Source organism: Cyprinus carpio, chromosome B19 (assembly GCF_018340385.1).
Source record: "Cyprinus carpio isolate SPL01 chromosome B19, ASM1834038v1, whole genome shotgun sequence".
Taxonomy (NCBI): Eukaryota; Metazoa; Chordata; class Actinopteri; order Cypriniformes; family Cyprinidae; genus Cyprinus; species Cyprinus carpio.
In genome coordinates, this window is record NC_056615.1 from 18,139,253 (window position 1) to 18,167,243 (window position 27,991).

The following is a 27,991-nucleotide window of genomic DNA, read 5'->3' on the forward strand; positions in this document are numbered from 1 at the left end:
AAAATTTTCAGTATTTCAGAAAATTCCTTTTTAACACAGTCGCCGTAAGTTGATTGATGTTTTCATTTTCTGACCGAATGTAGACACTGATTTGTTGAACTCAGTGTAGACAGTACTTGACAAGGCCTCGGTTACGTCCAATACACGCCAATCGAGTCTTGTCTGCTGTAAGCAACAGCGACCTCGGTGGCGTGCCACTGAGCTCGGGAAATTGCGTTCCCGGCTTCCGCCTGGCGCCGTAAGAAGTGGCTGAACACAAAAGGAAAGATTGGCTTTATGGTGGCTCTCCAGTACAGCTAAAGGGAATTTATTTGTGCCTAAAAAGCATGAATAAGGCCTATGGTAAAACGTGCTTGTGTTAAAAAACACCCTGGTGCAGTTTACGGCCTCAAAGGGCCATGCTGTTTCCGTCCCTTTTTTTGTTTTTTATTTTTTTGAGAAGTTGTCGTTTCCTGCTGTAAAATAGTAAAATCCTTCTGATAATCACTGATGGATTATTAAATAGAGTGAACAATTGTTTAATTATTTAAAAACAAATTATGTTGCATTTTCATTGTTGCACGAGACTCTAATTTACTGAGCCGACGTGCATTAGACTTTCTTCTTTTCTATATATGTCAGTTGAAAATAAACCTGACTAAAATTGTTAATGGTATTTACTTGTTTTTACTTGAGATTCATTTATTGTATTATTCTTTTCTTTTCTTTTCTTTCTTTTTCGTTTTGTTAATTTTGTTTGCTTGTGCCGGTAGGCTACATATTTAATGCTTTTTGTTTGGCAACATAATTTATATCAAAACGATACATAAATGGAACCCATTTATGGCCAATGATTGCCGAATAAAACGTACAACATAAACAACATTTATAATAAGTATCAATAAAAATAATTAGGCTAGCTATATTATTAATATGCTATATTCTGTTATATTTCTAATAGTATTCTTGTTAATAAATGCTCTTTAATTTTTAAGTGGCACTTTTTATTCTATACCAAGTCACTTTGAATGTCATAGCTATTTTGATGTCTTCTTTTCGACTGAGCAGATTAATATGGATAATTTGATAAATATAATATTGTAATTTACAAATGGTATGTTTCCATATTCATCGTATTCTTTGTGGATTTAATACTTTGAGACATTTAAGGCTTCTGTTTAGCTGCGACGTATATTATGTATATTTTTCTGGACCAATTTTTCTGAAATAAATGTGAAAATACAGAATATTCTAGAAAATCAATTTATATCTATAAATAACATGCTTTTCTACTGGGATGCTACTGAATCTGGTAATATACAAGCAGTAGCCGTTTGCTGCTAACCACGAAGTGAAAATTTAGCTGACCATTGTAGCTTCCCATGTGAATCCAGGTCGTCATGTACACTGTACTGTAACTATTTTATCTTGATGGTTAAAATATCAAAACTAAAACCGCACAGTTAACAATTAGGGAACACGTATTATGTGCAGTATATGAACCAGGCCGTTCCTACCATAGTGTATCTAATTCCAGTCCAGACAGTTTGAATACATGCATTTCTGACAATGACTCCTGTCCATGATGTTTATCTGCAGAAAACTCGAATGCAGTCACTTCACGTGAGACATGAAATTTTGAAAACAACAGTCCTTGGGATTGTGCTTTAAATCTTTAATCTAAACAAATTCAGAGAATAGCCTAATTTTTATTTTTATTTTTTAAGTTTTTAAATTTTGTAAATATGCCCATATTTATTTCTTACAGTAGCTCGATGTTTGGTTTTACGGGAGAAGGTTAAAAACAAAGCAATCTCTTTTTGAACCCCACAGAAATTCTTCTTCTTCTTCTTCTTTTTTTAATGTTCAAATGGTCACGTGTGCACCTTACCCAATCAAATGACAGTTCGCTCTCAACTTATTAGCTGACTGGTGCTTTGTGAGGGGAAAGTTGCCTCTTCATTTTCACAGATTGTTATTTTGTGAGCGTGTTGTGTGTATTAGTGTTTTTTATGTGTTTTTATGAATGAGAGTGCGTCCCGGCCATGTCGACATCCGGAGCTCTGACAGGATATTATGTTGACTCTCTTGTTATGCCGGACAACGAAGAGAATCGCTTCTCCTCAGGTTCAGGACCCATTCAGCACAGGCCCTCCGTTCTTCCCACAGACCATACAGAGCTCAGTCCCTGCACATTCCCGGCAAAGCAACCCGTTTATGGTGGCTCAGGTTGGGGCCACATCCCAATGCATTACTCCAGTGGTGTACCGTCAGTGTATCAACCGCATACGCAACCTCCAGTAGCTGGGGATTACGTGCAGTCTTGGCTTTTGGACTCTGCATGTGGGCTGCCACTCACTGAGGTTCCGACGATCCATCAGCACTATCGTGCCAAACCTGATACAAATAGAACGAGTGATAACGGCACAGAGGCCAGTTCCAGCCCGATCTCACGGCAATTCGTACATATTTTACGAGGTGGCTAATTCGTACGAATTCGTACGACCACACTCGTACAAATTCATACGATTTTTGCCAAATCGTACGTATTTTACGAGTTGCACATTCGTATGAATTTGTACGAATGACCTACACCAAACCCCGCCCCTAAACCTACCCGTCAGTGGGGTCTAGCCAAATCGTACTAAATCGTACGAGTGAGGTCGTACAAATTCGTACGAATTAGCCACCTCGTAAAATACGTACGAATTGGTCGTGAGATAGCGTTGGCCAGTTCACATGCCGTACTCCCTTCTGGAGTTTTTACTAACATAGGATGTTCTACCGACTCTGAGACCGTATCTGTCCGGACTGCTGACAAGGGAGGCGATATAGAGGAGAAACCGGGCGCTGATCCAGGTAAGGCTGGCCAAATGGTGGGATATAAGAGTACGATTATATTAAATTTATATTAAGCACTATTTATAAATTCCTGCGTTTTAACATTATTCTCATTCTAGTTAAATGCTTAACTGATTTATGCCATGGTCTGGATTTTAGATATATAGGGTCTTGTGTAAAAAAATTATGGTTTGAAATCATTCTCTACTCGCTTTTGATTTCGAAACCCTTATTCCTTTCCCTCTACTTTTCCCCAGACAATCCTGTGTCCAACTGGCTACACGCGAGTTCTACGCGTAAAAAACGATGCCCTTATACTAAGCACCAGATCCTTGAGCTGGAGAAAGAGTTTTTATTTAACACTTACCTCACGCGCGACCGGCGGTACGAGGTCGCCTGTGTGCTGAACCTCACGGAGAGACAGGTCAAAATTTGGTTCCAAAACCGCAGGATGAAGATGAAAAAATTAAACAAAGATGAACGAAGGACGACTAAGATGCACGTCGTGTAGGTGAGGATGTGTGATAATCCATCCTTTTACTGAAATGATATGTCGTGGGATTTTACATTGGGTCTTGTGTTATTCAAGCATTTTCTTAAAGCATGCTGGGATCTAATACTTTGATAAATTGGATTAGGCTATTTGTCATAAGTGGTTCCATTTTAATAAATACCGCACAAATCTATTTTTCAGACGTAGCCTATGTTTAAATACACTGTAAAAAATAAAAACCTCTCCACCTCAATTTTATTTAGTGACTGGTCACATAAATTTAAGAAATTAAAGTCACACAAATTCAGTTTGGCCAATTGATACATTTAGGTGTGAAAAGTCAATAAAAAAACTGAGTTGGAGAGGTCTGATTCTTTTTTTTTTTTTTTTTTTTTTTTTTTTTTTTTACAGTGTACTCGCTGACGCAGTATTTAAAATTCAGTATTTCATCTGGACCAAATTTATTAGTAATGAACGAACATGTCTGCAATATATGCTTTTCCTCTTCAGTTGTAGTTAGCATATCAGTGTGTGTTTCGGTCCGCAAATTAAGAGTTTTCTATGTTCTCTTCTGTAGCGTTTTCTTAAATTTTCACTATAAAAAAATGGGCCCAGGTTTAAGTTAATACACCTTGAGGAGGCTATATGAGATCATGTACCTTAGAAATTATTTCCTTTTTTATGTGTCCTTATTGTTTTGTACTGACAATTGTGACATTACAACTACCTAGTCACCACTATCTACCTATTTGTTTTGAATCGACCAAAATTTTCACGCCATTATCAGCCGATGTGATATTGGGTGAAGTCTGTGAACTTCAGGGAATAGTGAACTGTAGAAAAACACTGTAGGCAACTTTTCAAATACCTCGTGGTCTGTTGGCCGTCATATATTGTTAGTTTACTTAGTTTTTGTTTTGTTTACTTACATTTCTCAGATGTAATTTGTGATTTTATTTATTGAATAATAAAATCATTTCATATCTCCAAACAAGTCTCCCTTAGATTCCGTAGTCCATCGTGACATTTTAAATAACAATCAAGTTGAGAAATTACGTGTAAACATTTTGCCTAATTGTGTGTGTGTGTGTGTGTGTGTGTGTGTATATATATATATATATATATATATATGTATATGTGTGTGTGTGTGTGTATATATGTATATCTATATATATGTGTGTGTGTGTGTATATATATATATATATATACTATATATATATATATACACACACACATATATATATATATATATATATATATATATATATATATATATATATATACACACACACACACACACACACACACACACACACACACACACACACACACACACACACACATATATATATAAATATAAATACACACATATATATATAGATATATATTTCGGTTTATACATTGGTTCAATTGAATTAATATATGCTATGTAAACATATGATGATCGAATTGTAGGCTATAGTGCAGCCACTATTTCACAAAAAAAAAAAAAAAAAAAAACCGAGAGCTTAAAACATCCTTAGTTGTAAATAAAAATGTGTTGGTCCAGCCCGATCTCACGGCAATTCGTACATATTTTACGAGGTGGCTAATTCGTACGAATTCGTACGACCACACTCGTACAAATTCATACGATTTTAGCCAAATCGTACGTATTTTACGAGTTGCACATTCGTATGAATTTGTACGAATGACCTACACCAAACCCCGCCCCTAAACCTACCCGTCAGTGGGGTCTAGCCAAATCGTACGAAATCGTACGAGTGAGGTCGTACAAATTCGTACGAATTAGCCACCTCGTAAAATACGTACGAATTGGTCGTGAGATAGCGTTGGTTGGTCTTATAAAAACGCGAATTTATTTTACCCATCGACTCTTGAGGAATGTGTTCTGAGGCCAGGTTATGCTGGGCGAGTTTGTACTCGGGGAGAACAGGCCCGTAGACCGTCTGGCAGATTAGGTTGTTAGCTGCATGGTGCCATAAAAGACAATTACTGCTATAACCGTTTATGGTGTGCAAAGCGCTGCGAGGCGAGAGAACGCAACACAACAAAGATATTATAGGACTCGACAGCTGGGGCCAATGAGCAACGCACCATGCGAATCTGTGGAATTAAAAAAAAAAAACAGATATAGTCTTGACCTCCATGATGAGATGCTTTTGCTCAATGTAATGTCTGTTCAAACATACAAAATTAAAATGTAAATATGATTGTTTTAAATTATGTACGGCACACTGTATAACCTACTGGCATCAGTGGCAATAGCGGGGGACTTTGACTTGAAAGTCCTCACCACGGAGACGAGGCAATGAATAGCAGACACGGAAACAGACACTGGCATTCCATTTTCAATGGCTTTATGGCCGTCCAGACACAATTAGACCGTTTCCAGAGGCTCGACGCCCATTTGGAGAGGTGTTTTTTTCTTCACTCCCCCTTCGCTTGCAGAGAGACTCGATTACGTGCACAAAAAGCCAGCGGAAATAATCTATTTTTATTGGCTTCTGATTGCAGTTTGCCCTATACGACGAAATGAAGGCGTCACTGCAAATACAGAAGCTTTAAAGCAATACCGTTGAAATTAAAATAATTAAAATCTTTCATATTCTTGCTTTCATTTGCACAAATTAATTTGCCCATAACACATTGTCTAATCGTGGATGTCTATAAACGAAACCACTCTATCGTCAAAGTAGTTGTCTGCGTTGTTATACAGTCTGACCACTTGATGTCAGTAAAACCTCAAAATCGTGACTATGTTTGAGTGACTCCACGTATTTTCAATAGCTTACTTGCTCCCGCTTTCTTTAAGTCTTTATTAGTTTAATTTTTGTCTGATGAAATGACAAAAAAAAAAAAAAAAAAAAATCTTGATGCTTCCTGTTCCTTCTTTTTCTTTCATTATCAAACCATTGTTACATGTAAATGTAACATGTAAAGAAATAATTAGCTACAATGTACGTTTTAACACTGAAGCAAAATAATTTAAGTCATGTCTGGTTTATAACGGTCTCGACTTTTAATTAGTTGTAAGCATTAAAGTAGCCTACTAAAAAGACATTTCTTTTTTGCATGTATTAATAATATTAATTTCATGCATATTAATTTTAACAATAACAATACATAGCGAGAGAGAGAGGTCAATGTATTCTTTTATGACTTTTATGTAAATCGCTGTTTTAAAAAATAACCCGCAAAAAAATTGTAATCCGAGACTGGGAAATTTTATATAGAACACGTGTTGGATTAAACTATCCCATCAATGAATTATAGAAAATGTGTAAATAACTAATAGGGGATTTAATTATGCCTACTCAAAATTACAGGTACTAACTGGTAATGTAAATCTTCGTTTGGTAATAAGTCAGACAAATTTGTTTAAAGTCCATGAAATAATTATAACACTAAATCAAAATTTTGAAAAAAAAAAAAAAAAAAAAAAAAAAAAAAAAAAAAAATATATATATAAATAAAAAATCCCAAAGTTTTAGTATGGGGAAAAAACACAGGAGCAATCTGCACTGGCATCTGTGAAAATACAACTGGTATCGGTATAGCGCGGACTGGGAATAAAATAGGCTAATAGGCCTATATGGAAACCTATGTCTATATTCACGGTGGTAAAGTAAAAAATATACAGCCTTACCTTCAGTGCTGTCCTGTGAAAATAACCTAACAGACTCGACCCAGTGTTTTAAGAGTATAGACCATCTGATTTATCCATTTAAACCTCTTTAAGCTTAAAAAAAAAAAAAATATATATATATAAATATATATATATATATATATATATATATATATATATATATAGAACAGCTATAAATGAGAGTATATATTTTTTAAATATCTTAAAATTTAAAATAAATGTATAGGCCTACTTTCAATAATTTGGAGTACCCTGTGTTTTATTCGGAAAATGGTTTCTTGTGGCGGAGTTAACATTAGGCTAATGTTCCTTACATAAGATTTTTTTTTTTTTTTTTTCTCGTCCAGTAGGCCCAATTCTTTAACAAAAATTAACTACTATTATTACAAGCTGATGCAAAAGCAATACTAATTGTACGTCTAGTACTTGCGGAGTGATCATGTGACTTCATGGGCCCAGTGCCAGAGAAGTGGGGTTTAATCTGAACTCCGGCTATAATGGGATTGTATATCACCCTAGCTCGTAAAAACGACACCGAAGATTCCTGCTCAACAACTCAGCAGGATGACAAAGTATATGAATTGGAATTAAACTGGGATGTCTTGCAGTCATATGCAGCGAGCACTCACTCATCTTCAGCACTGGCCAAAAATGTTGCTTTGCGTACACTGTGTGGTCTTTACCTACTACAAGAGGAAATGACTGTCTCTAAAATATTGCTCACACGTGACGCGGTCAAGATGCGGATCATCGGGGATTTAGAAAGGACTTGGTCATCTCCCGCCCCAAATTCATATAGCAAGCATGAACGGACAAAACCTCCCGAATGTGTATCTTCAAATGGGAATTAAGGTATGACTTTCATGTTTATTTGAAACAGCTTGTTGTGTAGCTATCTAGTGTCAGAGCTACAGAGACGTGTCCTACAACTACATCCATTAAACCACTGATGCATCTGTTCATGCACGTGTGAAGTCGTAAACGTTTTAATGTCTCGGCTCTGTAGTAATAAATTAATTACTCTGTGTATCTTAATTTAGAGGATCTCCTATGCATCTGGTTCCATAAATGATTTCTCTCGTTGTGTCCGCTTCCAAGATTTACAACCTACCCTAAGAAACCGTGAATTCTGTTTCTTGTAACTGTTGACCAAGATCTACTAGCTCAGTCATATAAACTTTCATAATATAATTAATTCATTATTACAAAATTAAAAATAACTTATAGAGAACGTTCCCTAATGGTTTAAGGTTATTTTTGCAGCCATAAAAAACGTTCCCAGAACGTTGCAGAGTGGTTATTTTTAAAATAACCTAAAAATAACTTATTGAGAACGTTCCCTAATGGTTAGTTTTAGGTTATTTTTATAACCCTGTAAAACTCTTTCCAATGAAAACGTAGCAGATGTTTTTGGATGACCTATACAGAGCCCTGAAATTCGTTTAATACAGCATTTATTAAAATTATAGAAATTATATCAATCAAAACAAGTTTTAATTTATAATATTAAGGCAGGATTAAGCAGCGAGTGATAACAGAAATCATAACTTCATGGGTTTGTTTCATCTTTGTGTAGGCTACTGCGCGCCTCTGATGTGCACGTGCTGCGCCAGCACACGCTTTCACCTGTCTTGAGAGCCGCGCACTCGCGGAATTAACAGTCATTTCGTTTTACTTGTTTACTCGTACTAATACTCGCTCGTTTATCGATCAAATTATTGAATGACTAAAATTGATATAGTTATGACAGTAAATGTGATGAAAACTAAAGAGAACATGATGTTAAGAGAGAAGTTTTTGTTTACGGATCAAAAGAGGAATGTCCCGCTGTACAAACTGTACACTTCGGTGGTAAGAAATGAATGTATTGATATCCTACTTTAAGTCAAGATTTTTTTTTTTTTTTTTTTTAATGTCTGTGGAAAAAACGTCATATTTTATAGCCTTCATTGTGTGAAGTCATTTTTATTTAATGCTGAAGAAACCAAATCTGGCTATAGGCCTTCCCCGTGATGGACAGATTTAATCTTATTTAATCTAATATATGATAGTTGATGTGCTCAGATTATTTTATTAATTAAACAATAGATAAAAACAAGATATGTTTTTTATAATATTAATTAGGCGTTCATACAGATTATTCTATGTCACTGGGTCGTGTGTGCCGTTGATTACTGACATACTGCGGGGTGATGATACTGGAGTAAAGAGGTTAGGGAAATGTTATAATAACGTTAGGTGAACGCTAGAATAACGTTCTACAAACCAAAAACTAACGTTTTGGGAACGTTCTACAAACCAAAATCTAGCGTTCTATTTCCGTTAAGAAACATTTCCTGGCTAACTAAAAACAAACCATTAAAAAAAAAACGTTCTGAGAACCAAAAAATTGTTAGCTGGGTAGTGACAACAGCCAGTCACATGGTTTTCTGGTGTTGCATGAACGCGATTGGTTAGCGTCTGCACCAGGGTATTTGCATAAGGCGATCTGATTGGCTAACGCCTGCATTGGCGCTTGAGAAGTTGAAAAGTTTTCCACTTCTGCGCAAGCAACTGACCGACGCGAGGCACGGACCCACAATTTCGGCCAAGCTTGACGTCACTCCATTCAAAGTAAATAAGAGGTGTTGACGCAACGCCCATTGTGTATGCGTTTTAGGCTACAAATCAGTATTGACAAGGTGACAAGCCAATATGACATCAACAGTAGGCCTGCTGTAAACTGTAGCCCAGTGGCATAGCGTCTGGGTATGCAGGTGCATAGGGCCCGGGCAGTTTGGGGGCCCGCCGAGCTGGGGGGAACTTTTAATTGAAATTATAAGGAAGAACAGAGCCCTTCATGGGCCCGGCCCTTGTCCAACAGTTTATGAGAATTCTCGGCTCGAGTCCGACTGGATCCCATGTCCCTCTCTCTCTCTTTCTCTTTCTCTTTCTCTCTCTCTCTTTCCAATTATACAGCTATTAAAAAAGTTCAGTTTTTGTCTTTAATGGCAAAGCGATGATATTTCTTTTTGTTTCTCTATTAAGTTAATTTAGAAATATGTTTGGAACATTTTATGTTTAAGTGATGTTTTATTAACAAATTTCGGGAGGAGCACGATTATTAACAGGGCCAGTCAATCATCAGTAATTACACCATCTAGGCTATCCAACCAGCACAAGAGAGAACCCCTATAAATAATCAAAGCAGCCTTACCTTCATTATCTCTAGTCTTTCAGCATCCCTCCACCACCCCGACTCCTCACCTTCAACCCGTTCCTACCCCAGCACAGGGAAGGAGCGCTCTTGGTCCGAGCTCGGACCCCTCTCCAGGGGGAGTACCCCGGGCTCGAGGGTAAATTACCTCTCCCCAGACAACACGCTTATATGTAAGTGTGAACTCTTGAAATTCAAGTTTTTTTTTTTTTTTTTAAAGGAATGACCAAGCTGGCAGCAGCATTATGTTTGATAAATTTAGCTTTCTCAAACCAACAGGACTTGCCTAAAATAAAAAGACATAAAACACTTAATGCATTTCACAGTATTAATTTAAACATTTAACCTATAGACAAAAGCCTTAGGCGCATATCCAATTGTTTGTGCAAAGAGTGGAAGCTAAAGCGGCTTTGCAGGACATGGAGGCGCCAACGCAATCACTTGCATTTTTTTTTTTCTTATTAACAGTGGAAGTTGTCATTATTGTTCATAAAGGTAAGAGTATACATCATTCGGAACTGCAAAGGGTCTACTTGTATTTGTGTGCACTCACAATATCAACACCTTGTGTTTTGTAAAATAAAGAAAACAAACAGGATGCGCTTTCTGTTGTCTTGGTCTTGAGCAGGAACGCTTTACCGACATGATAAATATATCTATAGAATGCTTTAAATTACTATTTTAAAAAGAAATAATTCAAATCGAAAACAAAAACTCTTTCATTATGTAATCTGTAAAGATGCATTTCTCTCTGGCACGTCCAATGAGGAAATTGGAGTCAGGTTCGTCAATTTATTTTTTTGCAACATGCAACATAAGTTTATTAACAAATAATTAAAATATCCCCTCACTGTTTTTGTTTTGTTTTGTTTTGTTAATTTATTTGGTTGCTGTGCATTTTTGTGCCACGTTTAAAAATAACTAAATAAGATTACCGTCATAATATTTTAAGAACAAATTCAAAATTATGATAATAAAATCATGTTATACTGGGTGAAGTTAATGTGAAAATTCCGCCTATAGGCCTACTCATCAAAAAAAAAAAAAAAAGTCTGTGGCATCCGCAATTCTTTCGACTTTTTTTTAAAACTCTGATTGATCGATTCATGAGACATTCGTTTGTATTCAGTTGTTCTCATTTTTTTTCAACATGCATTCAAATATTCATGTTTATTTCGTGCTGCAAATATTAAAGAGGGAAATATAATTGATTCATATGCAGCTTGAACTGAGGCGAATTATCTCACTACAAATTAAAGAGCACAAAAAGACGTTTATTGTTTGTTTTTTATCATAAAATTGACAGAAGGCTGAGAGCACAAAGCTGCGATTATTGGGTGGCTTGTGTGCTACAAATAATGAATGGACTTGAATACTTTAAACATCATTTTCAAGCATTAGCCTATACCAAATAAAACAGTTTGTGAATAGACACGATTCACGTAACTTTTTATTTACTTCCGCAAAATCCACAATAGGGCCTAAGTTAAGTTAACCGAGTTGGAGCCCATAACTTTATGGGATTGGGGGGGGGGGGGGGTACAATTATTATTATTATTATTTATTTATTTATTTTTGCATATGGGGCCGGGGCTGACTTGCTACACCACTGCTGTAGCCTATATGTCACAAAGCCATAGACTCAGAAGGGGACAACAAATGTGAAAACTCGTAGCCTATGTATATTTGTGCATAGTCTATTTAGATGTTATAATGTAAACACGTAGCATAATTCAAATAGCAACATTATCTTTATTGCTTCATTAACATCAGTATGAGGTTTCTAAATTCTGGGAACGTATAAACGTAACACCCACAGTGGTAATGTGGACACAAAGAACATTGGTCGTATAATGACAGCTTTACAACTAAATAATACAAAATCTTTTTCTCTTTAATCCTATATATCTTAGTTGACTAAGACTGTAAGTGTCAAACATACATTTTAAAGTAAAACAGTGTGTAAATATTGTGGTCCGTCTCTCTGATAAAAATATTTAAATAGGTTTTTTGAAGGCGAGTATAAATTGTCCTTCACAATATTTGGAGACTTTTATTATTTGCCTATTATTATGAACTACATTTAAGCAATAGGCTATTTATTTAAATCTGTGTTTATGCGGTTAAATTATTAGCAGTATAATAACAATTCAACAACTGATGTTAATAATGTTTAGTTATTTCAATGTAATGCGGATAAATCTATAGTTACTTTTTCAGTGTGCTCCTCCTTTGTAAAATGGCGCCTGGCTGCAAACATTTCTTTACCAGCCCCCACCTCTGTCCTCTTCCCTAGAGAAGCTATAAATCTGTTGTTGTTTATGAAAATTTACTACTTTGCCATACAACTTTATGAGCTGCCGCTCGCTCCTATTGGCTACCAGTTGGTCACGTGTTTTAAGGCCACATGAACGTTAACTTTTTATGTGTATGCATCCCTACCCAAAATAGAGCTGCATTCTTCTCCTGACCTTGCTTTGTCTAGACTTCTTTTACCTCCGCCTTTCCAAAATGTTGTCGGTTGTTAATATGTCTTTTAATTTTAAGGTAATATTCTACATTCGCTAACATCGAATTTGGCATTGCATTGGCTGACAGTAAAGAGAGAACTACTCATCCTGTTTGGCACACTATGAGATGATAAAGAAGCTTTCCCAAGAGCTGTGAAGTATTTTTCTTCACCGACCCTTGTTTCTTTCCTTCGTCGACCAACAGACACACTGACTGGTAAGGAATCGGGTTGTTTCGAATGGGCTACTGTTGAACATTTCTGATGTGATGTAATACTGCATTTTTTTTTATTTTTTTTTTTTTTTATTAAAAAAGAGGTTTGTTTGTTCTGGATGGAGAGGTCGTCGTCGTGTTTGTTATTGATGCTGTCTTGTTATTTAACATCCACAAGGCTATGTCTACTGTTGTGCCTTTAAAAACTGTAGGGTATGTCTTATGGCTATGTATCTAAACGTTTCAAATATTGGCTACCTCTGTGAGAAGGTTGTGCAATTCAGTATGTCGATATAGCCTAACCGTGTGTTGAATTTGATATTATCCTAAGAATTCAGTGCATCACACTTGCGTTAAGGCAAGAGTTGTGGTGTAGTCCTTGTTTCAGAAAAGTTTGATGTTTCGAGCAATAATAATAGGTCTATTGCCTAATAATAATAGGTCTGTTTGCAATTAGGGTGTAGGCCTAGGTTATGTAGATAGCCTAATTGAAACGCTGCTTCAAATAATATTTTCCCTCAAAGCTTCATATATTAGAACTTGAAAATAATCGTACGAGTGTTAAAGTGCACAAAGAGACTATGCAGTCACCTGCAGGGCAACTGCAAAATTACACCTATTTTTTTTTACAGACTAACCTATATAGGCTATATATGCACAATATGCGGTAGTTTTTACAATGTGAGTTTAAATTTATTAAATTCAAAATTTTAAAATTTCATTTTAAAAGTGTAGAAATCTTCTAGAACGGTCTTAAGATCTAACGTCTGTCGTTATCAGGAAAAGAGGTCCTATAGGAAGTTTAATTTATAGCCTAAATAAAATCTAAAAATACAAAAGAGGACAATATAACAGATTGGCAAAATTATGTAGATCTTCTGTCAACGACGAGGTAAATAGTGGTACATCAAAACCACCACTAGGTGGTGACCTTCCACTTTGCTGACTGCATAAGCAGGTTTAAGTTCGTTTGTTCAAGCTATCATATCAATGTAACAGATGCTGGAATGTGAAGTGAAATGGAAAGGAATCTTTCCAGATCCTACATATTCCAGATCCTTTTTTTCTTTTCATAGCAATGACATTATACAGAAAATGTTCTTGTCCGGGTGTTTTGAAACATCTGCAGTACCAGAATACGTAGAATACGAGCTCTGACTTTTGCCACAATGTCATTGCATGCTGAATTTCTGAAAATGTGAAGTTTAATTTTCCGTTATCATTTGTGTTTAATCTAAAGGAATACATTGTTTGTGTAGACCGTTTCACTCGTTCTGAATAATATATATATATATATATATATATATATATATATATATATATATATAAATAACCCATAAGAAATTGATTTAACGTTTTTGCACCGTATTTCACTAGTAACCTAGCTGCATCTATAGAGAGGCAGAAAGTAGAATGAAACGATCTCTGTATCTTAAATCCGCAGTTCAGTTAAAAAAAACAATTTCTGGTTTCTAGGTAACGAGCTTTTCTGTAACAAATCACGTTGTCACGCTCTCCAACTATCTTTGTGCGTTTGTGCATTTTAGGATGAACGCGGTCAGTCAAGATTATAGACATCGGAGCTGTCGGGTCTTAAGGTGCTGAACAAAGGCCGAAAATAGCTAATATCTCCAGGATTTTAGCAGTGAATTAAATTTCAGCACGGTTTCATTTATTCAGACTATATATTCATGGATGTATTTTCAAAATTTCTTGTTATATTGGTAGGCTACTATTTTATCAATATATAGCTAACCTACTTCAACTACAGTTAGCTGTTTGTTAGTTTATCAGAGTAGACCTAAATAAAGTTTTTAGTATGCGGAGTAGACAAATTGTTGTAAAGCTGGATTTTAACAGTGCACTTTATAGCACATTGCTCGTTAATTTAGGTTCTCGTTAATGAATGAACGTTTCTACATATTGCATACGTTACAAGGTCTGTTATAAAAAGCGTTTCTCTTCAAATGTGTTTGACCAAGGACCAGCTGCTACTTTGTCACCGCTTAGCACTTTTCTTAATCATAAGATGCTGATGTTTTTTCTGGCTTGTACCTCAGTTCGTCAAGGAAACGGGCAAAACACAGTGAACTGTGTGAAACACACACACACACACACACATATATATATATATATATATGTATATGTGTGTGTGTGTGTGTGTATATATATATATATATATATATATATATATATATATATATATATATATATATATATATATATATATATATATATATATATATATATATATATAATGATATTGTTTCAGTAATCAGAGACATTTTTATTATTTTATGCTTTTAAAAACAGTACCCCCAATTGACAAGTAAATTAACTTAAGTCCAGTATGTTCGAAAAGATAAGCCAAGTCTTTTATGTTGTACAGCGTCTCCTGAATTGTTTCTTTTGAAGACATAAATATTTAGAACTGGTCAAACTAAATCATAATTAACTAAAACAATTGTCCTGTTTTTATACCAAATATGGAATTATGAAATTGAGGAATTATGAGGCGTATTTTAAGTGGACATGCAATAGCCTACTCGTGAATCAGATCTCTCTCTTTTTTTTCTTTTTTTTATTGATTTTGTGTTGTTGTTTACGATTATTTCAAACCTATAGTTGCCTGTTTGCGAATCTACTAAATCCATTAGACATTCTGGTGCGCGTGTTTTGTGTGCAGGTCACGGCGCATTGTTTCAGCAGATGCAATTTTTCTACCGTAGAGTCGTTACCCTCTGAATGACCCCATCGCGTGCCCGCCTGAAGTCTGATGGTTTAGTCAGTCACGCCTCTAACCAGAGGGTGGCGCGCCACTACAGTCTTGCATAGCACACAACAGCTAGTTCGGTGAAACTTTTGTTGCGCGCTCCCGTGTCCAAACAATTCCACCCTGATTTCCTGCTTACGCGTGAGTTTACCGCTGGAGGTCATAGAATAGGATTTACGACTGGTCAACAAAAACACGTGACTCTAAGCCGTACCCCATATTTGGGAGCCTGCGTAAGGGAGCATTAAGTCTGTGTCTCACTCATTTCCATAATTCATCATAAATTGTGCAAGGGTTCAATAGAAGCTCAAAACCACCAAGAGACACAAATCAACACACGGCAGAATTGTTCTCTCCATAAAAGTTGCTGTATTAACTAAAGGTAATTGTCAACCAATGAGCTCTTATTTTGTGAACTCATTTTGCGGTCGCTATCCAAATGGCGCGGACTATCCCTTACATAACTATGGAGATCACAACTCAAGTGGTCAATGCAGAGATTCTACGGGCATGCATTCGGGCAGGTATGCTTTTGGCTACAATGGAATGGATCTCAGCACCGGGCGCTCTACCACCGGACACTTTCTCTCATCTGGTGAGCGAACTCAAAGCTACACAGACAGTCCAACTGCGACGCCTGTCCGGTACAATCAACCGGTTACCGAGAGCAGCGCTGAGCCTTCCTCTGACCCTCTCCCGTGCTCATCCTTAGCTAACTCTCCTGTCAGCGAGCAGTCACACCGCGCTCTGAAAACCTCACTACCGAGCACCGCTGGCTCTACGACCAACAGCGTCGGGACGGTTCTCAGTCGCGAGGACGCTTCTAAAGCGTCCAGCACTATGGAGGAAGAAAAGCCACCGGGAAGTGCGCAGACAGCTGCACAGAATGCATCCGAGGCACCGCAGATTTATCCATGGATGCGAAAACTTCATATAAGTCATGGTAAACTGCAAACATTGAGTTCTTCTTTTTCTGTTTGTGTTCTGAGTGTTGTAGTTTGGGTGTGAATGACCCGTCGAATTTTACATAAAATCAGCTGGGGACGTTTAATGCAAATACAGTTAGTTTACTTTGGTTTTGGACTGTTACATCGAAATATGTCTCAGCCAGCATGCTGTCCTGTCGAGACACCATGTCTCGTAAAAAAATTAAATGGATTTTCTTTTATAAAAATGAGAGGACCTAATTATATTATTAATTGTCTTGTCGATTATCCAGTAATGAATTGTCCGTCCTATTAAATTCATTAAATAAAACTGATTTCATTTGAGTTCATTTAAGGAAATAACCTGAATTGAATTTTATGCCCTGTGTCCCTGAGAATGTCACGCATGCTTTGAGGTTGATGCATATCCTTTCAGCTATGTTATGTGTCATGCATTATGTATTATAGTACATTAAAATTCTAAAAATGTCAATGTCACAATTTTTTGTATAACAGACAGTTTGGCCGGACCAGAAGGGAAAAGGCCCAGGACAGCGTATACACGCTACCAGACACTTGAGCTTGAGAAGGAGTTCCACTTCAACCGGTACCTGACACGTCGCCGACGAATTGAGATTGCACACACGCTTTGTCTCTCAGAAAGACAAATCAAAATATGGTTTCAAAACCGGAGAATGAAATGGAAAAAGGACAACAAGTTGAAGAGTATGAATATGGCGGCTGCAGGAAGCGGATACAGGCCGTAAAAATGTGTATATATTGTACCTATACGTGCATATATAAATTAAATCTGTTAGTGTTTGAATAGGTGTGTGTGCGTGTCTGATTCCTTATTCTAAGTGTGTGTTCGACAAGGGGATGAAGACTTTGCCCATTTTCCAAAAGAACTTTCCACTGGTCTTGAGAGAGTGAACGCCCTGCGTTGCGTCCTTGGTCAGAAAAAAAAAAGAAACAAACACTTCCTCTCTGTGTTTTCATGTAATGTTGCGTATGTGGAAAGATCTATGCATTGTCTTAGAAAAGCCACATGAAGGTGTAAATTAATATAACACGTATTGAAGAAAAATGCTTTTAAAAAAAGTTTCTGAAAGGTGCATTAGGTAAGCCAACCTGTAAAAGTATTGGACTCTTACTAAATGAAGCATAACTTAAAATATTTTTGTTGTTGGTTTTTATGTCTTTTGGTTTGTAAATATGAATTGTTGTATTTTATGTATTTATTTCAATTCGATATCAAATATCGATTGTATTTTATTTGTTGTGAAGCTGAAGTAGAAGACCTGTTTTGTTCGTGTTGTACTGTCATCTTTGTGTATTGATAAAATCGTTCCGTTCAGACTTGTCCGCATATTTGTCATGTCCTCATTTTTCTACTTGAGTATGTTTGAGCGTTGTACCTTTTGAAATGTTGGGGGGAAGATAATTATTTATTTTCCTTCTCATGAAATTTGAATGCCAACTGGAATAAAGTTTTTACTTTAAAAATTAGATCTCGGTGATTTGTCAGGTGTTTGTTGTGTAAGTAACAGACGTAAAAGTCAAATGTATCACATAATTGTTAGATTATTTTTGTGAGGTTGAGTATATACATAAAACTTCAAAATACCAAAGCCTATTCCACGTTGGGAAACTTGGACAAAATGTTATCCAAGACATTTAGAATCTAGATAGTTTAGAACAATTTCCTCATTTCTGTAAAAGTTTGAGTGGTTCAACAGGTATGGGGCGCACTATAATCACTACTTTACTCACCCGATGTGGAAAGGGCACTTATGGTCCCCTTTGCCAGCTTCTCAACATGAGTGTGCGTCCACGCCCAGTGTCTCGCACTCTTCTCTTCTTTGGAAATCTGGACAGGGTTTTGAGCGGTAAACTTTACTAGACCCTTTACCATTCTGGATCCGTGACATTGGCGGGTAAGATAAATAATGAGGTTTGGTCGTAAAATTCACCCGGATTGAGACGGCAGATAGGCTAACTGGCCATAAAACAGTCACGTGGTGGCAATTAAAGTCAGTTTTATGGTTTTGGGGAGTCGACACTATATCGCATATAAAGTTTAATCGCACTGACGTGGAGCTTCGTTCTCTTTCTCCGCAGACCGTAGAGGTGTTCCTTGACTTCACCCACATGCTTCTGACAAACCAGATTGCTATGGACTGGAAACACGTCGACCGGATTCACTCGGGTGGACGAGGGTCAGCTCTTGGTAAGTTCGAGTTTGTTTGTTTCGGGTTTTATCTGCTGTTGAGAGACAACATTTTCTTTAGGCCCTCAGTGCAACAATGAACAGAACACAAACGCATTGAAGTTCCAACTGCGTTAATTAGGGCTTGTACTGTGAAGACCTGCTTGTCCGGTAGATGGGTGGTATAGGGGGCATTGCTCTCTGACTGTAATTGCTTACTTCCTATACTGTAACGTTCTCTGCCCTTTGTATCTATGCACTGAATAATGATTTTTAAAGATGTTTTTGATGATTTTTGTCAATTTTTCTAGTATCAACCACACCCTTCACATTACTTTTTGGCAGACGTTGTTCCACAAGTCCGACCCCAAGCCAGAATTACTTAAAAGTTTTGAGAGAGAGGATGGGAAGACCTTATCTATCTATCTATCTATCTATCTATCTATCTATCTATCTATCTATCTATCTATCTATCTATCTATCTATCTATCTATCTATCTATCTAATTCCATTCGCAAAAATTTATTCCCTCTGTTAAAAAGATTATTTTATACCCTCATTATAGATAATATGTTAATATTCCTGCACATTTTGACCAACTGGCTATTTTGTGACTGGAAATCTGACAAAACTGAGTAATTATTAATCATAATCCTCTTCAAGCACCACTACTTCTCAGCAACACTGAAGTTTTCACAACCAACAACGCTGTTTTATTTTATCTCTGAGGCACACAAAACGGAGTATAAGGGAAAATAAAAACGTTAATGCAGAACCCAAAGTTTTTTTTGCTTGCCTTATTTGAGGAAATGCGCATATAACATCGGTATACTTAAAGTGATGTGTGAGAGCGAGTGGGAGATAGACAGAATTCGATAGACAATGAAGGAGGGAGAGGGACTGAAGAAAAATGTCTTCGCTCCTGGTTCACCGTGAGGTCAGCGGCGGCAGGAAGATGAATGTGCACACGCCGTAAACCACCAGCAGAGCTCGCTTTTGGCCAAGTTCAGTGTCACCCGCATTGGCGCCCCTTCTCTCTATAAGGATAGAAAAGACAAAGAAAAAGAATAATAACTCCCGCATACACCTTTAATTGCAGGGACTCTCGGTAGAATAGAAATGGTTTACAAATCTGGGTGCAGCATGGATATCAGCAGAACGAAATTGATGGCTAGCAGGCCAAGCTGTCTGGAGATATAAAGGCTGTTTGATAACATATTAATAGTTTTGGCCTAATATTAGTGGTCATGATAAATGGCAGTTATAAAAGATGTATGAGGAAAACAATAGCTTAGGAAAGAATGAAAGAGAGAGAAAAGGGGAGAAAGAAAGTTGATGAGCTCGAAGGCTTGTTTGTGTCCATCTGTTTATTTGTGCTTGTTTGTCTGAGAGAGAGAGAGAGAGTGAGATTGTAAAGGTAAGGGGGAGGGCCGGGGTCAAAAGTTTACAGCAGAACAAGTAGCTGTCATCTGTTCTTGTAGAGCGCAGTGCCACTTTTATAATGGCACAAAAGATGGAATAGATGTGAATCCCGTGAGTTCTGGTCTAACCTCGCGATGAACTCTGCAAGCTGGGTGACCCTGGGTTAGCATCCCCAAGAGACTATCTCCTCCGCCTGTGCCAGAGATTGAGTATTCAGGTTTTATTAAGGGGTTTGATTGGTGAATTTCCTTTGAATAAATCCCATTTGATGACCATAAGTTCGACAGGACATTTGCATTTAGGATTGATAATATTTCCGCAATGAACATTTCTTTGTTTGCATAGTACTGAAGAGTAGTTTTTTCATGTTGTAGCATCTTGAAAACTAAACATTCGTTAATTTTAACAGAAGAAAATAAAAGACAACAGAAAAGAAAAAAACAATAAAAGGAGAATATGCTGTTAGCATTATTTACCGGTAAATCAGGACTAAACGAGGCCAAAACGGTATTGAGACGGTTTGTAGTCAATGATTAGAAATTATCCTACAAATAAGTTTATGTAATAGCCTATTAATCACTTTTGGAAATCTCGTTTTAGACAAACGAAGAATCATCGAATATGTAATATTAATATATTATTAAATTCTCTCTATTTTATTTATTTGTTTATTATATATATATATATATATATATAATTGCGAATACAGGCCTCAAATTGTTTATGTCCTAACTGTTTATTTATGTTTAATATTAATTTTATTTTTTAGAAATTAATAATAATACAATAATTATAAATAATAATACTTAGAATTATTATTATTATTAAATATAATAAAAAATAAAGAATGCATAGGCCTACATTTTGTGAAAATATCTGGAAAAAAAACCCCACATCATTTTGCAATAGCCTACAGAAAATGAAACAACAAATGCCATTATAAATAGATCTGAATATGACACATTTGTGTCGACAAAATTTGTTCAGTGTAAGTCATTTCGAAAAATTTTGTCCAACGTTGTATATTCGTTTAATTCGCGGGTTTACAGAAAACGCGATGACTTAATATTGGCCGTACTGCTTTTCTTAAGAGACCGGAGATGTTATACTGAGAAATACAACGGCTGTAGGCTATCTCTGTAATTATAAGATTTTGAGTCAAAAGTCCAATTATAGAAATGCTTGCGATTTGAAATGATTTTGATTTTATTGGTTTCAGCCTAAAGCAGTTCAAATTAACAGTAAACTGGAATGTTTATCTTAAAATTCCATCCTCAAATTAAAGTGAAATATCATTGTATTTTGTAAAAGCAGTTGGGTCAGTTTAACACAATAAGACTACACTAGGTTAAATTAAACTTTAGCCAGTTATGTAGTAAAAGCAGGTTTTCATAAAAAGGGTATTTAAAAGAACAGGTCGGTGGTGCAGGTTGCCCCGTATATGTTAAGTTGTGTATTCAGATTGATTTTATACCATCTGCTGGCGAAATTTAGCCTATGTTACCTTTTACATTTTTCGTGTTGCATTTAACAGTTGATTTAATGTTTAAGATTTTTTTATAGCCAATTTATTGGCAGTGTCTCATTCTCATTTTCTCTCATTCAAATGACTTTCAATATCCTGAGTAATATAGCCTACGTGGAATAAAAATGTGACAGCTAGAACCGGTGCACCTATCATCATCAATGTAATATAGATGAAGAAGACCTTTAGATGCGAGTTTTAAATATATATAATCAAAGTTTTCTTTCATCTGATTCTGTGATTAATTGTCAATTTAATTTGTTTTAAATATGTAAATACTGCAGCGTGTTTAATTTTAGCCCTCCAGTTTGGTACACAAAGGAGATAATGAATAACAGACGACATTGTATCATTTTTTTATGGGCCTCAGAAAACTAAAGCCTTGGCTTGTTTTAAACCCGTACGGTTAAAAGACTTTTCGTTAGGAATTTTAATTTATCGATAAGTAAAATCCAACAATTAATCAACATTCTAATAAGAGTTATAAGTAGTAGTGGTGGTACTAGTAGTATAGTAATAAATATGTTGTTATAATAAAGTATAAAATAAAATGAATAATGAATTATATGTATATATATAGAGAGAGAGAGCCTATGCAGAGTTCCGACCTCCAGAAGGACCCTGTTCCCTGATGGGATAAATGAAGTCCAAGGCCGGGGTAAACGCAAGGTCACTGCGTCTAACAAATATGAAAATGTCACCTTTTCAGAGGGCACGCCTTGTTGTTTAACAAAGACTGTCAATGAACAAGATTAATAAGAGGCGAAATGGACATTGAGTCACTGAGAGGTCAAACCGAAGTTATCTCCATGTAGCTATTAGAGTAAGGTAGCCAGAGCGGTTCTGAAGCTGTGGAACCGCAAGAGGCTCACATAGTTTAATACTACCTTGAAGATCGCGTGCATACAGGAGTTTTCAGTTCAGGGTGGATGTTGATTCACTACATGGAAATGTTGAGGATAAAGAAACATTACATGGGAACTACCTGTCGCGCAAAGGATGCGTCATTATTTTGGTTTATCTGGGCCTGGCATATAAGCGTCAGGGTCAGGAATAATATTTTGGTCATAAACTTACACAAGGTAGGCCTTCTGAGTTATATTTTAGTGTTTATATAAATACTGCCATTTAAGCAGTCTAAAAGGAATATGGTAACGTTATGGAATTGAGTCTGTCAGTGTTGTGCATTTCCCAAAAAACGAGAAATGGTTGAAAAAAGTGTTTTGACTTTACATCTTTTTAAGATGGATGTTTCATAGAGATATTTCAAGATCATAAACATGACATTGCGGTCTTTATTATAATGGATCTAAATCATTTTCATTACCATTTAAACAATATCAATACGGATATAATAGAATAAACAGTGTTATGTATTGCAGTAAACTAAAAAAAAGCCAACTACAATAAACAATTGGTGGTTGCCTGCAGACTACATGTGATAGTTCAGTACCTCCTGAATACAAATTCTGAGTTAGTTTTGGTCTACACTTGTTAGAGTAGAAGACGAAATACAATAGATCTAAGCCACTTTGCAATAGATGAAAGGTGACAAGATGTCCAGTTCAGTTTAACTGGACAGTTAAAAAATAGCCTATAAATAGTAAAAGCCAACATATTTTATTATGGAGCTTCTATGAGACAAAAAGGAAAGCCACGTGTCTTTATTTAGACACTTAGACATTACAATTTATGTATTTTTGCTTTTGCTGAGGTTATATGTGAAAATGTTCTTACTAATTCAGTAATAATAATAATTAAAAAGATAAAAATCGAAAGATGCAAATGGATGCAACTAAAAGGCTGATGTAGCATCCTCTCGTTGTTCTTGACTACACACGCTTGGGTCACTTTAATGTCGAGCAAATCGTCTAACTGATGGTCTTTCGTAATATTTCTTTGACTATGCCAGTGGTGGAACCCCCAAAACCAAGTCTGTTCATTGTGTTTGTTACATTTGTTACAAAGACGTGTGAAATTATTGGTTGATGCGGTTGCAGGCTTGAAAGTAGTCTTTGTGCTATTCATTAACAGGTGCATTCTTAGTCACTGAGTCTACTGATATAGTTGCTTTTGTTAAAGTGGTCGTGGGCCTTCTTGAAGGTTCTTTTGAGGAACCTATAGAAACTTTAAAGTCCCTGAAGGGTACAAAACTACAGGTCGTGGTACCCAAACAAACGAGATATTTTGTACATTTATCATAAGAAAGGGCATTAACACTAGAAGGGGATGCTTACGTGATAAATTACGTTCTCTATTGCACTCAATTGTTTTTCACAGTATATAATGCATTTTAACATACATCTTGTACATTCAGTCAGCTGTTTCGTTTTCTATGCGATGCATATGGTAACTATATCGAATTAATTTCTAATATATTTTGATTCGATAACAAAAACAGACGCATTGACCGCTCGAACACATTTTTGCTGTGCTGATGCCTGGCCTGCTATTGGTGCTTGTTTACACGATGCCCACAGGAGGCGCTGATTGGTCGCATTTCTCACGTGACCGACCAACTTTGTACATTTGACAGAGGAGTAGGTGGGTTTTGGAGAGATCAGAAAAACGACAGCACGATAAAAATTAGAATTGTTGCACTTTTCAAATTAATGATCATGAGTTCCTACTTGATCAATTCAAATTACATCGAACCTTCTTTCCCACCCTGCGAGGAATATCAGCAGAATGGATACATGCCCGTGTCCTCTGATTAATATGAGCGGCCGAAAGACGCGGGCTTCCCCCATCACGAGGAGGCATCATACCCGCGATCAAACTACCAAGAGCCGAGCTATGATTACGGTAATGTGTCAACCAACGGCCTCAACGATTTCACCGACCGTCATCACGCGCAACCTCAATCCGTTCCGCAGAATCATGGACCCCGCCTCACCACAGAGAGCTGTGCTGGCTCAACTGCGAACAAGGATTGTAGCCTCGTGTCAGAGGCTCTCCCAGACGCACAGAAGGGTAAAGAGCCGGTGGTGTATCCCTGGATGAAAAAAGTCCATATGAATACCGGTAAGTAATGTGCACGGGCAATGAAAGCTCTAGGAGCCCTGTGGAGGGCGTTCGTCGTAAGGCATGTGGGGAACATACCCTGTTGTAATTGCTCATTTAGAGGATTTTCTGCCATCGAGATGAAGTCCCGGTGATTACAAGTTCTCGCATTTTTTATTTCGCTCGATGTTCCACCCTGCCCATTTGCGTTTGTTTCTTATGACTCAAAAGAAAGTTTATCGTTTACCAAGTTAGCACCAAACAGGCCTTTTAATTGAGTTATTTACCATTTTGCAGTGCTACCAAACTAGTTACATCAATATGCTACTGCGTGTGAATGGAATGCTGTCGTCTAAGAACAACGCATATCCATTGTTTCCTACTCTAGTCATTTAGTACTCTTCAGAATGTTTAGTAAGTGTTCTAATTATCCGACATCTCACCAATACCTGAGAATGTCAATAACACCTGCTTGGTTATGTGTTTGTGTGTTTAGTGACCGCCAGCTACTCTGGAGGAGTGCCCAAGAGGTCTCGCACCGCCTACACGCGCCAGCAGGCTCTTGAGCTTGAGAAAGAGTTCCACTTTAACCGATATCTTACTCGACGTCGACGAGTGGAGATAGCGCATACTATGTGTCTTTCTGAGCGTCAGGTGAAAATCTGGTTTCAGAACCGCCGCATGAAATGGAAGAAAGACCACAAGCTGCCTAATACAAAGATCCGCTCCTCGAGCTCTGCGCCCTCCAACCTTCACGTGAAAACGGACGCCACTCAGCAGCAGCAAACACTGCTTCCTACGCCTTGTTCCTCGAACCTATAGTGCTAGAAGCAAATCGGGCCAAACGGAACTGAACAAGAAAGAAGAACACATAGCAGTATTAGGATCGGAACTTCACAGGGTTACTTTTTATTCAGTGTCCGATGAGGCAACTTAAACCTCGCCTTCCCAACCTCTTCCTCCACTCTAATTTGAGCTGGAAATCACATCCTTCCTGTAAAAATAGTTTCTCTCTCTCTCTCTTAAAGGAACAATAGTAGAATGTACTTTAACTTGGACAATGGATCGTTACGTTTTCTGTCTTTAACCGAGACATTACCGAGTTTTGTTTGTGAAGATCTGCGCTAGTTACGCGTGTACAAATTGACATTTTAACTTGAAGGCACAAGTATAGGAACAATCTTCCTGGAGTAGTTATCTTATTTGTCTTAGTCCCATATTTTAGAGTATTGTTAAGTGTATTTACGTCATCAAAGCTGTGAATATTCGTGTATTTGGTTATTTGTATATTGGTGAATGATGTCAAGTTGTTTTAGTAAGCCTGTATGCAAGTAGCCCTAATTGTAGGCTTCCCGTGAAAATAATAAAAATGACTTTATTGTGTATTATCTATTTAGTTTAATCCACAGGACTAATGCAGGCTGTGTAATTTAGCTGTTTACTGAATCGCGTTACTGTTTTATTCTAACGTAGGCTATACTGATAACTAATAACAAAAACTTTAAATAGCCTAGTCGCTATTAGACTAAAAGCTTGCCTCCGAAATTTTTATTGCGTAAATTGCCAATGCTATGTAGGCCAATGGTTTAGGTTTGCTTATTTGGTTTTTCAAGGTATTATAACATAGCCTAAAAAAGGTTCACTTCACAAACCAAGTTATATTGCCATCAGTCTTGTGACGTTTAGTTTTTATTTATTCCATTTGGTTATCGTTTTGGTAAAATAATTAAGACGCGCATAGCGGTTATATAGCCTATTAGTGTTTCTTTAAGCTGACCTTTATTACGATACAGCGTTACAAAATACTTGATAGTTGGTTGAAATATTGCATATTTAACTTAAATACAGCAGTATAAATTTCTAAATATCCAAATTGTTGTAAGCTATTGTGACAAAATCACATACATTGATATTAAACACTTTGAGCCATTCTTGAAATTATAATAATTTCAGGACAAACAGACCTCGTTTGCGCCACCCCAACGCTATCTCACGACCAATTCGTACGTATTTTACGAGGTGGCTAATTCGTACGAATTTGTACGACCTCACTCGTACGATTTCGTACGATTTGGCTAGACCCCACTGACGGGTAGGTTTAGGGGCGGGGTTTGGTGTAGGTCATTCGTACAAATTCATACGAATGTACAACTCGTAAAATACGTACGATTTGGCAAAAATCGTATGAATTTGTAAGAGTGTGGTCGTACGAATTCGTACGAATTAGCCACATCGTAAAATATGTACGAATTGCAGAAAGATCTACCTCGCCACCCAGTCTCTTTTTTTGTTTTCTCAGAACAATCAGTACTTTGTTGAATTTACGTCCACTGTAAATGTAATCTAAACTGTAGCTATTTCTTTTGTGCAGTACCTTTCCAGAATCAAAATATACATTAACTCTTTCCCCAATTTCTACTGAAATAAATTAGAGAGGGACAGTAGGCTACTTAGTAGTGTAAACTACTGTTGGGGTCAAGCAGAGGACACAAACGAGCTGTCCAATCATCAAACTGAAGCACTGTGTACGACCCCTTAACCTCTGACCTCGCCATATTCAGCACCCTCCAGACCATGGTCTATTTATTCCTCGAACGCATGGGGCAGTAGTGGAACTTGAATAAGGCCTGTATTTTAAAATTTAGAGGGAGTCCAAAACCGTACTCTGTTTTTGCAAAACTTACTTTACACGACTAATTTGACATAACATATAAATTAAATGTTCAACTCGGCTAAATTATTTGGACTTCAACGACTCTTTTCAAAACGCATCGAAATTATTTATTATAGAAAACCAACGCTATCTCACGACCAATTCGTACGTATTTTACGAGGTGCCTAATTCGTACGAATTTGTACGACCTCACTCATACGATTTCATACGATTTGACTAGACCCCAGTAACGGGTAGGTTTAGGGACGGGGTTTGGTGTAGGTCATTCGTACAAATTCATACGAATGTGCAACTCGTAAAATATGTACGATTTGGCAAAAATCGTATGAATTTGTACGAGTATGGTCGTACGAATTCGTACGAATTAGCCACCTCGTAAAATATGTACGAATTGCCGTGAGATCGGGCTGAGAAAACATAAGCTGTGAAATTGACTATTTAAACAGGTAGAAGAAATCAATGGTCGATAATTTAAGGATGCCAATTTAGTAATCTAAAGTGCACTAATATTTTTGTTTGCATGCCTTTCACCAAGAATAGCAGTTATTGCTCAGAGACAACAATGGCATTGGATCTT

The 27,991-nt window shown here is 36.8% G+C and overlaps 4 protein-coding genes across 8 annotated transcripts in view; all 4 read left to right on the top strand.

Moving 5' to 3' along the window:
* LOC109111787 (homeobox protein Hox-A9a-like) overlaps window positions 1-4,376 on the top strand; it is a 4,688-nt gene extending 312 nt beyond the window's left edge. Inside the window, 3 exon segments of the mRNA XM_042745544.1 lie at window positions 1-2,416; window positions 2,714-2,838; window positions 3,078-4,376. The exon segment at window positions 1-2,416 is cut by the window's left edge and continues 312 nt beyond it. Coding sequence (XP_042601478.1) covers window positions 1,992-2,416; window positions 2,714-2,838; window positions 3,078-3,331 — 804 coding nt within the window. The 5' untranslated portion in view covers window positions 1-1,991 and the 3' untranslated portion in view covers window positions 3,332-4,376.
* The window catches only part of LOC109111780 (homeobox protein Hox-A3a), a 39,845-nt gene that overhangs the window by 803 nt on the left and 11,051 nt on the right, over window positions 1-27,991 (top strand). For 2 of the 5 annotated variants that reach the window (XM_042745538.1, XM_042745542.1), the window contains exons 1-2: window positions 3,198-3,331; window positions 18,703-18,811. The gene's annotated coding sequence lies outside the window, so the exon portion shown is untranslated. Of the gene's footprint in view, window positions 1-3,197; window positions 3,332-12,251; window positions 12,886-18,702; window positions 18,812-27,991 lie in introns of those variants that run through there. The other 3 variants (XM_042745536.1, XM_042745537.1, XM_042745539.1) reach the window with 2 other exon arrangements.
* hoxa5a (homeobox A5a) lies at window positions 15,227-18,090 on the top strand. Its single transcript, XM_019124776.2, has 2 exons — window positions 15,227-16,598; window positions 17,098-18,090. The coding sequence occupies exons 1-2, from the start codon at window positions 16,052-16,054 to the stop codon at window positions 17,346-17,348; spliced, it is 798 nt and encodes a 265-aa protein (XP_018980321.1). The 5' UTR covers window positions 15,227-16,051; the 3' UTR covers window positions 17,349-18,090.
* On the top strand, window positions 22,840-26,125 carry LOC109111789 (homeobox protein Hox-A4a). Its single transcript, XM_042745545.1, is given in 2 exon segments — window positions 22,840-24,761; window positions 25,237-26,125. Coding segments are annotated over 2 exon segments (738 nt in total). The 5' UTR covers window positions 22,840-24,349; the 3' UTR covers window positions 25,563-26,125.

Coding starts and splice junctions, on each gene's coding strand:
- hoxa5a (XM_019124776.2), top strand. CDS start 16,052: ATGAGCTCTTATTTTGTGAACTCATTTTGCGGTCGCTATCCAAATGGC. Junction 16,599..17,097: donor AAAACTTCATATAAGTCATG/GTAAACTGCAAA, acceptor TTTGTATAACAG/ACAGTTTGGCCGGACCAGAA.